At 35.0% G+C, this 16395-nt stretch overlaps 1 protein-coding gene across 1 annotated transcript; it reads left to right on the forward strand.

The window, feature by feature from the left end:
* The first annotated feature begins 1094 nt into the window (after window positions 1–1094).
* On the forward strand, window positions 1095–15796 carry tent2 (terminal nucleotidyltransferase 2). The gene is given in 15 exon segments (NM_001020600.1): window positions 1095–1156; window positions 1714–1864; window positions 1937–2053; window positions 3292–3535; window positions 3666–3780; window positions 3883–3974; window positions 4061–4124; window positions 4206–4272; window positions 8234–8310; window positions 8399–8527; window positions 8608–8651; window positions 8736–8872; window positions 10868–10959; window positions 14177–14256; window positions 15179–15796. Coding segments are annotated over 14 exon segments (1470 nt in total). The 5' UTR covers window positions 1095–1156; window positions 1714–1742; the 3' UTR covers window positions 15269–15796.
* Window positions 15797–16395: the final 599 nt, after the last annotated feature.

The following is a 16395-nucleotide window of genomic DNA, read 5'->3' on the forward strand; positions in this document are numbered from 1 at the left end:
AACTTAACTCAACATGTGTTGTCCCTGAGCACACTCAGGACATGTGTTGAAAATAACACATGTTGTGTTGTTTTCAACACATTCCTTTTTAGAGTGTATATATATATATATATATATATATATATATATATATATATATATATATATATATAGCCAAAATAGATATTCCCTGGAAAGCTTGTTTTTGGTTGGTTGATTTATTTTTTTAATTATTCATTTATTTTTGTAACAATTTAAAGAAAACCTAAAAGCAACATTGTCATAGCCTAGAGGGGATGTTTTATTTAAACAAATAAAACTTTCCTGGCTACTCAACTGAGAAACAGACAAGTTGTGTAGGCATACGCTTTGGGATGTTCAGATACAACAGCTAAGTATTTAATTTTTCAACGCTGTTTTGTTGTACTTTTCTTTTTAGCCAATGAAAATTGGTACAAAAGAAAAAAATGTTGTTATAACTTTCAGGAAACACACTTGGTCTCTGTAATCCACTTCACATCCACTCCACTGGCCATAGCCTGAAACCCACTGAGCACAGAACAAATGTAAAAACAGAACACTGTAAAGAGAAAAGAAAAACATTAAATATATATATAATACACTTGACATATTACATTCCATGTTTGGGGAACTTTGATTCAAAAGCAACTGAAACTAAATATTAAAATAAGGTTTTGGTTAAAATAATCATACTGTAGATACTGAAAACTTAGAAGTACATTTGACTTTGTGCCTATTATGTTTATTCATTCATTTATAAATCTAGTCAATCATGAAAATGATGTAGTTATTATAAAACAACTTTAAACATAACAATAAGGATAAAGCATGGAAAATGACCGCATACAATCTATAAGTAAACGGTCCATAAGCGAAAACAATTCCATTGTCACTAAGGACAACTGCCTCTCCGTTCGGATACACGTTAACTTCACGACAGGTCAGCTATTCTGTTAAATTAATGACATTTTAGTTTGGAGTTAAAGACCCGTCTTTTCACGTGTTGTCAACAGACTGTGTTGTCACGCGGGACCTTTATTTTGAACACCCAGACGACCGTCCGTCAGCAATAACCCGGAAGCAAAGGAAAAAGTGTTTTGGATATTTTATACAAGCCTGCTCTCGTTCTCGCTTACCAAATCAGCCTTTCCCACCGGTGAGTTCTTTTTATTTTTGTGATTAATGTTAACTTACACAGGAGCATGTGATGCAGTTATTACAAACATGTTATATTTGACGTTACACCGTTTAAACATTCTCTTGTAAGCAGATAAACCGCTGTTAAGATTTAGGCCTCATCGGCTAACGTCAACCACACGAGTGTTTTGTTTTAACATTTAGTTTATTAATTCAGACATTAAGTTCAGTAATTGTTTAAGAGCAGCATAAATACATCAGAATCCCCTAACATAAACATTTTGCATACTTAGACTAAAAGCAATGTGTTTTACTCGAATGGTTGTCGAGGAGTTTGTTTTCAACACTGAATGTTTGTTGTTTGACCTTAACCCTTTGATGCACTACATAGGTCTAAAGTGCCCCGTCCTTTAAGTGTATTTTTTCTATGTCTAATTTATAGCCTGTACAGCAAAGGTTTAAATCCAAGCTAAAATTTGATAGATAAAAATATTAAAATGCAGTATGTTTATAGGCTGTTGTCAATACGCTTGTTTATATGCCAACTAATTAGTTATGGTGTTTGTGAAACTGCAGGCAATTGATGTTTGGTCTGGCCGGAAAGAATGTTGCCGAGACCATACATCTTCTCCCATAATGATGGGCCATCTAGTCATTTATTCCAGCACGTTCTACCTCACAATGTGTCCCAGCAACAAAGAATTGAAGCCCATCTGAATTCAACTAAGTGAGTATATATTTAAAAGACGATGTGCTTAAATTCTTTGTATTCAGTTGAATAATTCAGTGTCTCTTTCAGCAATTTTATTGGTCCACCAATGAATGCTCACCGCTTCATTCCCACTTACCAGTGGACACCAGTGGAGCTGTCTGATGTTGCTTGCAGTCCAAATGGACCAATGGGAAACAATAGAAAGTGAGTAGCATAGGCATGGGCCGGTATAAGTATTGTGATTTCTGCTCTAAAATATATTATTTTTAAATGTCTGGTTAAAAAAACTTTTCCCTTTTTTGAACAAAATATTTTTTATATTTAACATTTAAAATGTTTTAAAGCAGTAAACATGTCAGGCTGAATAGTTCAAATAAATCGTTGACTTCTGCTGTCTTCATTAGTTTCAAAAACACAGATTTCATTACAATTTTAAAGGGCATCTTTGGATATCTTTTCTGTTAGCGATACTGTTGTCTTAAAAACAAAAAAAAATCTTACATATATTAGCCCCTTTCACACAGTGATACCGGTAAATATCCGGAAAATTTCCGGAACGACTTTACCGGTATATTCAAAAAAGCGCTGTTCACACAGGCACGGACGTTACGGAAATTTTCCAGAAAAAAAGCATTCACACATCTATTCCAAAATACCGGTAAATTCTGACATCATTAACCAGAAATGAGCTTTAAACGGCTGCGCTTGTATTTGTAAACATTTGACTAAATTACAAACTCTTTGGATAATCAGTATTGTGAACAACTTTCGCAGGATCACTTTCGCATGTCGAGATGTTCATAATATGTGCGTGTGCAGGCGCTCACAGGCTGTTTCGCAGGCTCACGCAAAGCTTGAAGGTAAACAAACAACGGCTTATCATAAGCATCTCATCAATGATTATTTATACAGTTGGCATTAAGAAGAACATATAAACGTGATCTGACTAACTTCTAGCAGCTAAATGTGTCTGGAAAAATATTCAAAGGCTTTTATTCTCATAAACCGCGCGGACGTAAATGCATCTGACAGTTGTGATTGGCTAAAGCAGGCGTCTCACGTCAGCACGTTCTAGACGTGCACGCGCTTATTCCGTCAATCTTCCTTCTGCGTTCACACAGCGCAGCATTCCGGCAAATTGCCTGTAATGTTACAACTTCTCTTTCCGGAAAATAGCCAGAACGAATTTACCGGTATTTTCAAAAAGGACCTTTTCACACATACAACCTTTCCGGAAAATTGCCGGTAATTTTCCGGAAAGGTCTGTATGTGTGAAAGGGGCTATTGTAGGACTAAAATTTTGGTGGTTTTAAAACCTTGACTGTTTTTTCTAGAACAGCACTTATCACAAACCACTGCAATTCTTGTTTGCAATCTATTCAATCAACAGAATGGATGCTGAATGTTTTCTAATTCAAGCAACTTGTCTGTTTTTATGCTAGGAGAAGGATACAAGATAACAGTGATATTAACCTAAAGAGGCAGCGCTTCAGTTGTCCAAGTCCTCACAACCAGTCTGCTAGAAATTCCAATTTTACCTCACAGCCAGTGACAAGACCAGTGACGGGCAGAGAGGTTACATGCCCTACATGCTCATCTGCCACTTTTATACCAGGAGGCTGTGTGCCATCTTTGGGAGAGACATGCCATCAGAATGCTTTTTCACCATCATCAGTCAAAGATAAGGTGAACACAGATAAAAGCCATGAACTTTGACCTAGTCGTTGGACTTCTATTTGATGTAAAAAAAAATAAAAAATTAAATGGCAAAGTATGATGAAACATATCTATATATGTATTATTCTTTCTCCAACAGCTGAGTCAGCAGATTCTCAACTTGTTTTTTGCTTGTGAGCAGCAGTCTGATGATCTGGAGAAGAAGGAGAGCTGCCGAGCAGCGCTGCAGACTGACATACAGAAAATTTTCCCATGTACATCATTAACATGAATTATAAATTGTATTTATTTCTATTTCAGTCTTTGTGAAATCTGATCTTAATCTTAGAAGTTTCTTTTCTTTTTTGGGGGTCAAGGTGCAAAAGTCTTCTTGGGCGGCTCATCTTTGAATGGCTTTGGTAGTCGCAGCAGTGATGCTGATCTTTGTCTTGTCATTGAAGAGGGACCTGTAAGTGTATTTCTGAACAAATGCCTTGTGATTTTGTTTATTCTTTTCTGTCGTGTTTATAAAACTCTCTACATTCTTTTATTCAGGTAAACCACAGGAAAGATGCTGTGTATGTTCTTAGTCTTGTGCGAAAATTGCTTTACAAACTGTGTAAGTGTTCATCCATACCTACATCTACATTCATTTAACTTTGTAATTTTTATTCACTAATTGCTTTGCTGCTGTTTAAAGCTTACATTGAGAAGCCGCAGCTCATCAGAGCCAAAGTGCCCATTGTGAAATTCAGGGACAGAATCAGGTGCGTCTTTTGAATTATATTTGGTGTTAAAAAATGAAGAATCTATTTGAAAAGAAATTAATAGTTTAAGTTTAAGTTGGTGTGTGTTTAATTTGAGGACAATGAAAGCACTTGTGAATTAATTCTGTTTTGAAGCTAGTGTTGATCTACAGAAGGGGGGGCTTATTTGGTTATTTCCAAAATCAATTTATTTTTATTAAACCTTATATTAATTATCAATATATATATATATATATATATATATATATATATATATATATATATATATATATATATATATATATATATATATATATATATATATATATATATATGTTAAAATAATTGTATTTAATTGTATTACAATTTGTATTTCAAATTGTATTTTTAATATTTAAAATACCTACTGAAAAGACAAAACAGTCGTTTATAGTTACTAATATAGATACTATTGTAGCTAATAGTTACTAGTTCTATTGGATTGCGACCACTGGTGTAATTACATTTTATTAAAGATACAGCAATAGCGTCAGATGAGCAGATTGATTTTATAATACCAGATTAACTTTCTGGCACATTTACAGCACTGACATGCATAAACATTTTTTTACAAATCAACAAAGAATAAACTTTGGTCTATTGGTGTGTGTGTGTCTGTGTGTGTCTGTGTGTGTCTGTGTGTGTCTGTGTGTGCGTGTGTGTGCGTGTGTGTGCGCGTGTGTGCGCGTGTGTGCGCTTGTGTGCGCGTGTGTGTGCGCGTGTGTGTGCGCGTGTGTGCGCGTGTGTGCGCGTGTGTGCGCGTGTGCGTGTGTGTGCGTGTGCCATTGCATGCAAGGTTTCTGTATTTAAAACCACCTCAGAGGATATTGGGGGTCGCGAGTCACTGGCATTGTTATTTTAGGGGTTGCGGATTGGTGCAGCGGCAGCAATAATGCGGTCATTGAAGCGGCCCGTTGTGGTAAAGAAAGAGCTGAGCCAAAAGACAAAGCTCTCGATTTAACGGAAAATCTACGTTCCTGTTCTAACCTATGGTCATGAAATTTGTGTCTTGACCAAAAGCACAAGATTTCGGATCTTGGAAGATCTCGCGGCCAAAATGAGTTTTCTTCGCAGGGTGGCAGGATGCACCCTTATAAATATAGACTTTGGGCTGGCCTGGGAATGCCTCGGGTACCCCCTGGAGGAGCTGGAGGTAGTGTCTGGGGAGAGGGAAGTCTGGAGTTTTCTCCTAAGAATGCTTCCCCCAGGACCCGGCCCCGGATAAGCAGATGAAAATGATATGACGGTGCTTGGACATATTTTGTGACCTGTTAAGTTTCCCCAATTTTTTTTAAAGATGGCTATTATTGTGTTTTATTTTGTGTTTGGCAATCACTTGTCTGAATGTAGTTTGGCTTTTGTTTTAACTTTTAGGGCCTTTAGCTGTTATTAAGGCAGAATATCAAGCTAAAAAAAAGGTATTTTTTTGCAGCCTAAAAAATACTATTTAAATACTTTTTCAGCTTATTCAGGACAACTTGCTTTTTTTATAATGTTATTTATTATATGTATATTTATATGTTTTAACAAAAACAAACTTAGAATTGTCCACCTGTCAGGTTTTGGACCATATGGTGATGTGTGTTTGGATATAACAGTTGTTTGAGTCCACTTGGTTATTGCTGTTCATTTATTAGTTTGCTGAAAATTAGAACTGAATTTAGAAATAGTTTCAAAACAAATCTTTGCACTTAACCAACAAAATTAATTAGGTAGGCTAATGGATGTCTTTGGCGGAGTGCGTACAACACCGTTTCCTTATCCAAGAAACATCGAAAGTTAAAGTATCCTCTCACTGCAAATGCTGTTTAACTTTTCCCATTAGTGAAGCGTTTAGTTTTTCCACTTACAAAGTCCGCCATGTAAATGGCAAATGTGCCATGGTGCGACGCAACTCTTTAAGAAAATGAGAGATGAGACTCTGATTGGTTTAATGCACGTTATGCTCAAATCACACCCATAACTCATTAAGAGAATCAACAAAACCCTGTTAGACCATGCGCCAGGGCGCAGAGCGGATTTTTCCTTCCTTAAAATAGCAAAAGTAGATTCAGACACGCCCTTTATGCTTTTACGCCTAGATTGTTAAAATAGAGGCCATTATGTAAACATTTTTTTAACATTTTTTTCATCATACAGTGTTACTTGTGTCAGAAGTTTGGGTGTTTGACAATTACTTTAAATTTGATAAACAGGTAAATACTGTGGTTAAGTCCTGTTTTATCATATTCGTCTTCTTTCAAAAGTGAAGCCGTTTCTATTCCTGAAGAGGCTTGAAATAGCTGTGCATGCATCTGGACTAGACTACTGCAATTCCTTGTATGTAAATGTTCCTCAGTCCAGTGTGTCTCAGTTGCAGTTAGTTTGGAATATGGCAGCTCTGCATTTTACTGGAAAACACAAGTATGAGTCTGTTACACCATTTTTGCTATCTCACTCCACTGGCTATCAATTAAGTATAGAATCGACTTCAAAATTGTAATGCTTGTTTTTAAATTCCTTCACAATCAGGCCCCACAGTAATTAGCTGACGTTTTACAGCCCTACACCACAACCAGACCACCTAGATCTTGCCTTTTTGGCAGCAGACCCAAAACTGTGGAATAGTCTCCAGTTTTATATTATAAAACTGCCCCAACCTTGCCAGTTTTTACGTCCTTTACTAAAACTTGTTTGTTTTTTTAAATGCATTTAAAATTCCTATTATTCTGTCACTGTGCTATATGATTGTTTTATAAACTCCATGTTTACAGCTTGTTTTATTGTTTTCATGTTTGTTTTTCTTGTTTTTTATTACATTAAGCAAATTGCTTGGCTTTGGTTTTGCATATGGGGTGACACAGTGGTGCAGAAGGTAGTGCTGTTGCCTCACAGCAAGAAGGTCACTGGTTCGAGCGTCCGCTGGGTCAGTTGGCGTTTCTGTGTGGAGTTTGCATATTCACCCTGTATTTGTGTGGGTTTCCTCTGGGTGCTCCGGTTTCCCCCACAATCCAAAGACATGTGGTACAGATGAATTGGGTAGGCTAAATTGTCCATAGTGTATGTGTGTGAATGAACTGTATCGATGTTTCCCCGAGATGGGTTGCGGCTGGAAGGGCATCCGCTGTGTAAAATGTGCTGAATAAGTTCTTGTTCATTCCGGCCTGGTTCATTCCGCTGTGGCTACTCTGGACTAATAAAGGGACTAAGCGGAAAAGAAAATGAATGAATAAATGGTTTCACATATATTATGCAAAAATAACTTTTAAGCAAAGTTTTGTGACAACAGTGTGTGATTATAGCCAGCCATTAGTGGTAAAAACTTGTTAAAATCTTATTTATATAATCACACTTTATAAAACAGTCAGTAGAAAAACTTTGATTGACATTCTCCATGTGTTCATGTCATCAGAGGGGGGGAGTCCCAGTCGTTAGTGACAATCTTTCCCTCTTTAGCATAAATAGCCCTGAGCGAGAATCAAACATAAAAGGGGAGTTTCAAACACACTACTTATTTTACATGTTGTAAAAAGGGGCATGAAAGGTCTCCTTTAAATTGTGCTATATACATAGCATTCTATTTTACTTGTATAATTGTATTATTATAAATGTTTTCTGTGTATAAAAGCATGATTTTACAATGGTTTTTAAATTGTAAGTTGTTTTGAATATTGTTAAAAATTTTGCTTTGCCCTCGCAGCAATCAACTACAATCAAATTGCATTAAAAGAGAAGGCAGTTCTTTAGAACTGTAATAATATTTAACTGTATTTTTAGCTTTTATTTTTGTTCAAATGGTGATCCCAACATTTTCACATCTTGTGACTAAAACCTGCAGTGTAAAAAACAAGTCTAAAAGTAGAAGGCAAACAAGTTTAATTGCTTATTGTGTCGACTGCAACAAAATAACTTTACAGAAGCTAACCTTAATTTTTAATTTTTTTTTTTGTTTTTTGCATACCAGTGGAGTGGAGTTTGATTTGAACTTTAACAACACTGTTGGGATCAGAAACACCTTCTTACTGCGGACCTACGCCTTTGGTAATATAAGAAAAGTTCATAGTTATGTATCTAGTAATGTCTTTTGCAAAATTAAATGTATAATTTTTTTTATATACTTATCTTTCAGTTGAAAAACGTGTTCGTCCATTAGTCCTTGTAATAAAGAAATGGGCAAATCACCACTGCATCAATGATGCCAGCCGAGGAACGCTTAGCAGCTATACACTGGTTCTTATGGTCCTACATTACCTTCAGAGTAAGTCCTTTTTCTAAAATGTTGGGTTAAGATCTAATGTACAAAAAAAAATTATTAATATATGTTTGTTTCAACATCAGCTCTTCCTGAACCAGTCATCCCATGCCTTCAAAGAGATTACCCTGTAAGCAGATTTTCAAATATACTAATGAATTGCACGTAAAAGTTTTTTTACATATTTAATTATTGCTAAAACTACCTCCTGCAGACTTGCTTTGACCCTAAGATGGACATTCATCTTGTGCCAAGCGGACCAAGCGATATACCTGCTTTTGTATCTAGAAATCAGTCGTCATTGGGAGACTTGTTCCTAGGTTTCCTGAGATACTACGCCACTGTTTTCAAGTAAGTCTCATTATTGATATTGTTGCACACATTGTTGGCATTGATTAAACCCTATATTTAAAGCAAAGCGAGAAAACATTTTACAAATAATTGAGCCAAGTAAATTAATAAATGCATGTTATAACTACACTACCTGACAGAAGTATTGTTGTTGATCCCAATTGTGAGAGCAACAAATAATAACTTCGCTTCTAGTTGGTCATTTGGAAAAGTGGCAGAAGGTGGACAAATACTGCAGAAGACCTATTGGAACCCCCATGGACCCAAGATTCTCACACAAATCAGTCAAGTTTGGTAAAGGAAAAATTATGGTTTGGGGTTACGTTCAGCATGGGGGCATGCAAGATCTGCAAAGTGTATGACAACAGCAACAGCCTGAGGTATCAAGACATTTGTGCTGCCCATTACATTTACAAACCACAGGAGAGGGCAAATTCTTCGACAGGATAGCTCTCCTTCTCATACTTCAGCCTCCATCAAAGTTTCAGAAAGCAAAGAAGGTCAAGGTGCTCCAGGATTGGCCAGCTCAGTCACCAGACATGAACAGTTTATTGAGTATGTCTGGGGTAAGAAGGAGGAGAAAGATGAATCCAAAGAATTTTAATGAACTCTGGGATTCCTGTAAGAAAGCTTTCTTTGCCACTTTATTAATACATTATTTGAGTTATTGCAGAGATGCATGGATGCAGTCCTCCAAGCTCATGGGAGTCATACAAAATATTCATTCTTTTTCCACTTCACCATGACTTTATATTCTATACTGGACATTATTTCTGTCATTATAACTGACCAGACTTTTGTCTAAGCAAAGTCAGATCTTACTGTCCTAATTAAATAATTAGAAATCAAGTCATGATCATATTTCATTTTGGTAAAATAAGCATAATCTAGAAGACTTTCATATAAGCCACTTCTAATACCAAATGATCAACTCGAACTCAAGTTATTATTTGTTGTTCCTAAAACTTAATTTCAGGTCACTCTGTTTTGATGGGTTCTAAAGTTCAACACTCTGTTCATTCTCTCAATATGGAAATAGATTTTTAATAATACACTCAAGAAATAACTTTTGTTGCTTGTTTCAACTCATTTTAAATAAGCAGTTTGAACAACACAATTTTTACAATTTTAGGGGGACAAATTCATTTTTTATGTCCGTTCCGATTTGATCCTTGAGTTTGTTAATCATTTGTATGTTCTTTTGTTGAAAGTAACTTATTTTAAAAACAGCCATGTTTAATAGCAGAATAATAATGTGCAGGAACAACTACATCACCCATGATGCCATGCAGAATATTTCACCAATCAGAGTTGCAGGCAGCAAAGTGCACCTTTAGCTCCACCCACTGCCATGAACCGAAGCGAATGTCATAATGGAGTAGGGCATTCTACACTCACTAAATACTTGCATGTAAATGCATATTTTGCAGTAAAGGTGAAAGATGTTTCTATAGAATAAACCAAACACTTTAAATTAATAGTTCTGTATTTCTCCTCCTGATTCATGGTATGCTAGTTCTTTCCATCATTAAAGACACAGACCTTGTAGCAGGCTGGTTTGGTTCATGGTTTTTGTTTTTAATCCCCTAAGGGTAAAATTCATCCTGACCCAAAAAGGGGGCAAGCACTAATGCACTCTGTTGTATTATTGCACTACACATTTAATCAAATCTGTCCAGTTTTTTTTTTTTCCCCTGCTCACACGGCAGGTTAGAATCACCTGTGATAAGATAGAGGCCAGTGTTGTTAACAAAAACTAACCTGACTGTAAACCACCTGCAAGGCTCCTGTTTCATGTCAAACTGCCAGATTGACAGGAGCAGGTGAAGCTCTGGCTCTGTGTGTGTGTGTGTGTGTGTGTGTCAGGCTCTGGTCCAGATGGCCTGCTCTAATGCTCACAACACTGGATATGTGCATATGCTTCTTTAAATAAACAAGTCTGAATGAATGCATTTACAAGCACATCTTTACAGTTCAATGTTTTTGTTGTTATAGATGGGACAAGCAAGTGATCTCTGTGCGGATGGCAAGAACCCTGCCCAAAAGCAATTGCAAAGAATGGAAAGACAAGTTCATCTGTGTAGAAGGTAAACAGGCACTGTTTGTTTATACATTGTGCATGAATAAAGGGCCTTTCTCACTAAGAATGCTAAGTTTTAGATGATAATAACTCTTTTAAATACCAGTGAACAGTAGCTACATTTCCATCCACCTATTAGGGGTGGGCGGTACACCGGTGTCATAGTCATTACCGGTGTGACATTGATTCATGGATTTTCTAATACCGTCAATACCATAATAAATCAATTATATGCACCCGAAATTTAAGCTATGTGACCCCATAACATATTTGGGAGCATGTGTGCGACTGCATATAATGGTTGTAGCACGACCTGTTTTGATTTTGTTTAAAAACGTAATAAATGAATCGCTCTTCCCTGCCACTATATTGGTTCATATTAGCTGTCGATCACTGAAGGCTTTCTGCTGTCAGATGACAGGGAGCTTTTGTGACCGCCGGGAAGGCAAGCGGTTGAAGAGTGAAAAGTACACAGGTTTGCAAACCCCACCTAGTTATAATAATAATAATAATAATAATAATAATAATAATAAAGGCGCAGATGAGAGCGATCATGACATGTTGTGAATATTGATCCGCCAGCTGAGACCAATCGAGTCTCTGAGAACTCGAGTTTTTGGAGAAAGGGCCCGAATCTCAATGGGTTGCATTCACTGCATGCTCAGCGCAAATGTTCGCTAAATGTAAAACCTAATACTGTACACATCATCGCTAAAGAAGCTCGCATTTACTAAGTTTACACTGTAACTGCGGCTAATTCCAAAAAGCGGTATTGCGCCGGTGGTCATCGCGAGAATTCTGCTCTGCCTGCACATATATTGGGTCGGCTGACTCGCCTGCTTTCCACAAACAGAAAAATGAACATCAGCTCTTAACGAGACTGAGCATTTAAAAGGAAAACAAAACCTTTAAAGAGTAGCAGAAGAATTTCCTACTTTCTTTATCTTTCTTGATATGTATATTATTCTGCCATTTAGTTACTGATGACTGTTTTGCAGCTTTCAGCATTGAATTGAATGATTTATTATAGTCTTTCATTTGTTTTGTCGCAGAAATATTATTTATTAAATTGACATGCATATAAAAACAATAGTCTAAAATTAATATTTCTTACTCCAATGCTTCATTTTTGTTTGATGCAAACCAAAAATTTATTTTTTATAAAGTAAAAGACTTTTTATAGCACATAACTCGCATTCAAGCACATTCTATAGGCAGCATTATAATGAGAAATGTAATTCATTGTTACTATTATTGTCATTTTCATCATCATTAATATACTATAATTGTTATTTTGGAATAATTGCACACAAATATCAATGTCATCTCAGCATTAGTTAAATAGTTGTTTCTGGTTTTTGTTAGTCCTAATTGATGTTGTTTTAAAATACAATAAATTCATTAAAATACAATTTACAGTGGTGCTCATTCATTTTTGGTGGGTGCTACCAAATTTTTTTCTGGTGCTCTTAAATTCTTTTTGGTGTTCTTTAGGTTTTTGCAAAATAAATATGTTGAGAATGTACAATACTCTCCCCTGTCACTTTTTGATGAAGATACCCACCATTTACTTATTATATTATAAAAATATTAACTTTATTCACATACTAAAGGGACAGGACAGTCTACTCCTCCCAAAATGTACCAAAAAAAAAGCTTATTATAATACGTGATATTATACCGTCACCGTTCAAAAGATGAAAAATACCCTGATATTAATTTCAGGTCATATCGCCCATACCACCTATTTTATGTGCATTTTGAATATGTGCATTAAAAATGGTTGATGGAAACGCCATGATGTGCATACATTTTTTAATGTGCATTAAAAAAACATGCACAAAACTAAGTAGTATAAACTTTATTCGTTAAGAAAAGATGCGCATGAACTACGATGGAAACACTTTTACCAAACAAATTGCAGTATGTGTATTAAGAAAAGGTCATGTGATTTTGTTATAAGAGATCATGTGATGATAAAAATAATGGACAAACCAGCAGGCTGAGCACATTGTAAAACATCGGAAATGTTTTGGTTATTCTAAAATGCCTTAACCGTTTCAGTATTAGTGTTATTATATAATTAATGACTTCCAGAATTGTTCAGAGTGTCTGTGCTCTGTCTCACGCCTTTAAACGCCACCACATGTTCATTGTGTGTCGGCACTGTGTTCTGAGGCACAAGTCATTTATTAAATAAAGAAAAGATTGACGCAGCTTCTCCCACCGCATTAGATTCTGTTTTTACTTTTGATGTTTGGTGCCAGTTAATCAAGAAGTGACGATTTTGTTTTCTTTGGCTCGTTGGATAGAAATGCTGCTTTATCCGCATGTCTTTGATGCAATATTCCATTTTTGTGCATAAAGTTAGTTCACAATTTTGGATGGAAACGTAGCTAGTAACATATATTTTTTTTTTTTTTTGTACATTGCTCTGCCACTTAGGATATTTACATTCTTTAAAGTTGTGCCATTAAATGAACATATGGATAGCTGAATTATAAGAGTTTAGTATATGACTTCCCAAGTCTCAGACAACATTTAATTGGCCATAATGTTTCCTAGTGAGATTACAAAAAAAATTCTAGGGCTTTCAATGTTTTGGGGTGAATATTAAAATACATAAAAAATATTTTGATTTCACAGATTATTTAGGCAATATTCTGTTTTCTTGATCTTCTGTCTGCTATAATATTAAAAATGTTTTGTCTATTTAATTTGTAAACATTTTTAATTTGTACTTTTTATAATTTTTTTTACACCTTGACAATTGTAAATATATATTTTAACCTTAATTCAGCCATGATGAAACATTAGCTAAATATATGTGGGGGTGAGAAAAACAAACAAACAAACAAACAGCACAAATGTGTTGTGTATTTGCTCTACAGCCAAGTGCTTCATTCTGCTTCGGACAAGAATATAAATTTCAGTGCATCTTGTGTGCACTTAAGTCTCTGATGTTGAGACTTATGTTGTCAAAATGCAACTTAATATTAATTTAAGGTGCAATTAAAACAGATTGAATGGGTGGTTAATTTGTGATTAATTGTGAGTTAACTCATGGTTAACATGCATTTAAATGCATTTTTTTTTTACATTATCAATTCACAGCTCTACATTTTCCTTATTTTTACATTTTATTTATTTATAACTTCTTAATTATTTTAATAAAAAAAAGTGTATCCACCTGCTTGAAAATGAGAATTTGTCTTTTGTTTTAGAACCATTTAATCGTACCAACACAGCCAGAGCCGTCCATGAGAGAATGAAGTTTGAAGCCATTAAAGCTGCATTCATTGAGGTAAGTCCAAGACTTCCTTGGATCATTATTTAAATAAATCTATATTTGTTTAATTTATATAAACATGTATATTTAAAGAAGTTTTATGTTCTTTTTTGACAATTTAATTAAAATGAGCATCTTACTGCAATGATGTACCATGTAATGTCATTTTATAAAAATTTCCATCAGTGAAACCAGTAATAAGCTGGTATGTACATTTGAAGTCAGAATTCTTAGCCCACATGTGTATATTTTTTTTTCTTTTTTAAATATTACCCAAATTATGTTTTTATAGAGCAAGGACATTTTCACAGTATGTCTGATAATATTTTTTCTTCTGGAGAAAGTCTTACTTGTTTTATTTTGGCTAGAATAAAAGCAGTTTTCAATTTTTTTAAAATCCATTTTATGGTCAAAATTGTTAGCCCCTTTAAGCTATATTTATTTCTTCGATAGTCTATAGAACAAACCATCGTTATACAATAACTTCCCTAATTACCCTAACCTGCCTAGTTAACCTAATTAACCTAGTTAAGCATTTAAATGTCACTTTAAGTTGTATAGAAGTGTCTTGAAAAAAATATCTAGTCGTCAAATATTAATTACTGTCATCATAGCAAAGATTAACTAAATCAGTTATTAGAAAAGAGTTATTAAAATTATTGTTTAGAAATGTGTAGAAAAAAAAATCTCCTCTTTGTTAAACAGAATTTGGGGAAAGAAATAAACCAGGGCAAATAATTAAGGGGGCTAATAATTCTGTCTTCGACTCTATATGGGTCATATGATAAAAACATTATTCCACTACATTAAAAAAGCATTCTCATACAGAGTTAATTCTTTCAAGGAGGAATAAGCAAAGTGGAAACTTTCCACAGAACAACTGGATTGTAAAGTATTCCTCCAATCTCAAATGTGACCATGTATTGTTTATTTACAGTCCTACCGGCTTCTGCAGCTCAGAAAAGATCTCAACTTCATCCTGCCCAAGAGCAAACAGATGGCAAGACCTCAAACTGCCCCCAGATAAATCGCAATGGATTAAACCTGGAGTTTTCAGTTGCTTTTTGTACATTGTGAAAAGAACAGCGTTACCTGTTACAAAAAGCGTTTGGGTGTGTTGGACCTTTGGGAATGTGTTGAAGCAAATCCACTGAGCTGACAAGGGTTGTAATCTGGTCATCTCTGAGCATGAGTATGTGTGAAATGTTCATGTAACATCAGACACTAAGCAATATCTTTTGCCCATATGGTATGCAGTTAGCAGGAGATGGACACTAGTTTGCTGTTGCAAAAAGAGGGATTTTGGGGGTTTATTAGCCAATATAACCCTTTTCCTGAAATCATAGTAAAACGGCAACATGAAAAATCCATCAATCTTTCTTTAAACAGACAAAGTTCCTGTTAATTTTCATTAAAAATAAAAAATGGTAAATACAAATGTTTTTCTGGCAGATGAATTTTACCTGAACATTTTCAGTGATCGGTTTTCTATTTGTTTTGTCATGTTTTGTACAGTCTTTTAAGTGTTTATTTAAATGAATAAAATGTTACAATGGAATTATATTTATTTATTTATTTTTGTCTTCTGTTAGCTTTTGTTCATATATATATTGTTGCAGATTTATGTAGAAAGGGAGCTTTTAGATAAAAGAAGTGATAAAATGTCTGGTAAAATTGATGTAATGATTAAGTTTAATGTGTTCAAAGTTTGCTGTCACATCGAGTCCAACAAAATGTGCTTATTACTATGCTATTTTGAGTTTACATCTAAATTTTATTTCTTTTTTTTTGTAAAAATGTCAATTTGTTTCTGAATTTAGTTTCCCCTTACATGAATCTTTCATTTCTGAAGTTCTTTTATACAATTCTGAATGCAGATCTCGTTTTTATTTTTCAAAATTCTAAATTTACATCTGTATTTGTATCTTTCTGATTTCTCCTTTCAGAGTAAATAGCTTTAGCCTAGCTCTGATACTACTTTCATCTGCTGTATGTGATTTATGTTTTTGACAGCATCCGCTAATGGGTTGTTATTCTCGATTCATGGCATAATATGAGTTTGGGAACATTGATATGACTGTGTTGGGGGTTTGAGAGTAAAATTAGCACCGCTGAAGGAAACTGACACTACAGTGGCTTGAATCCTGCTGTCCC

Source organism: Danio rerio, chromosome 5 (genome assembly GCF_052040795.2).
Source record: "Danio rerio strain M-AB ecotype USA chromosome 5, GRCz13ab, whole genome shotgun sequence".
NCBI classification, from domain to species: Eukaryota; Metazoa; Chordata; class Actinopteri; order Cypriniformes; family Danionidae; genus Danio; species Danio rerio.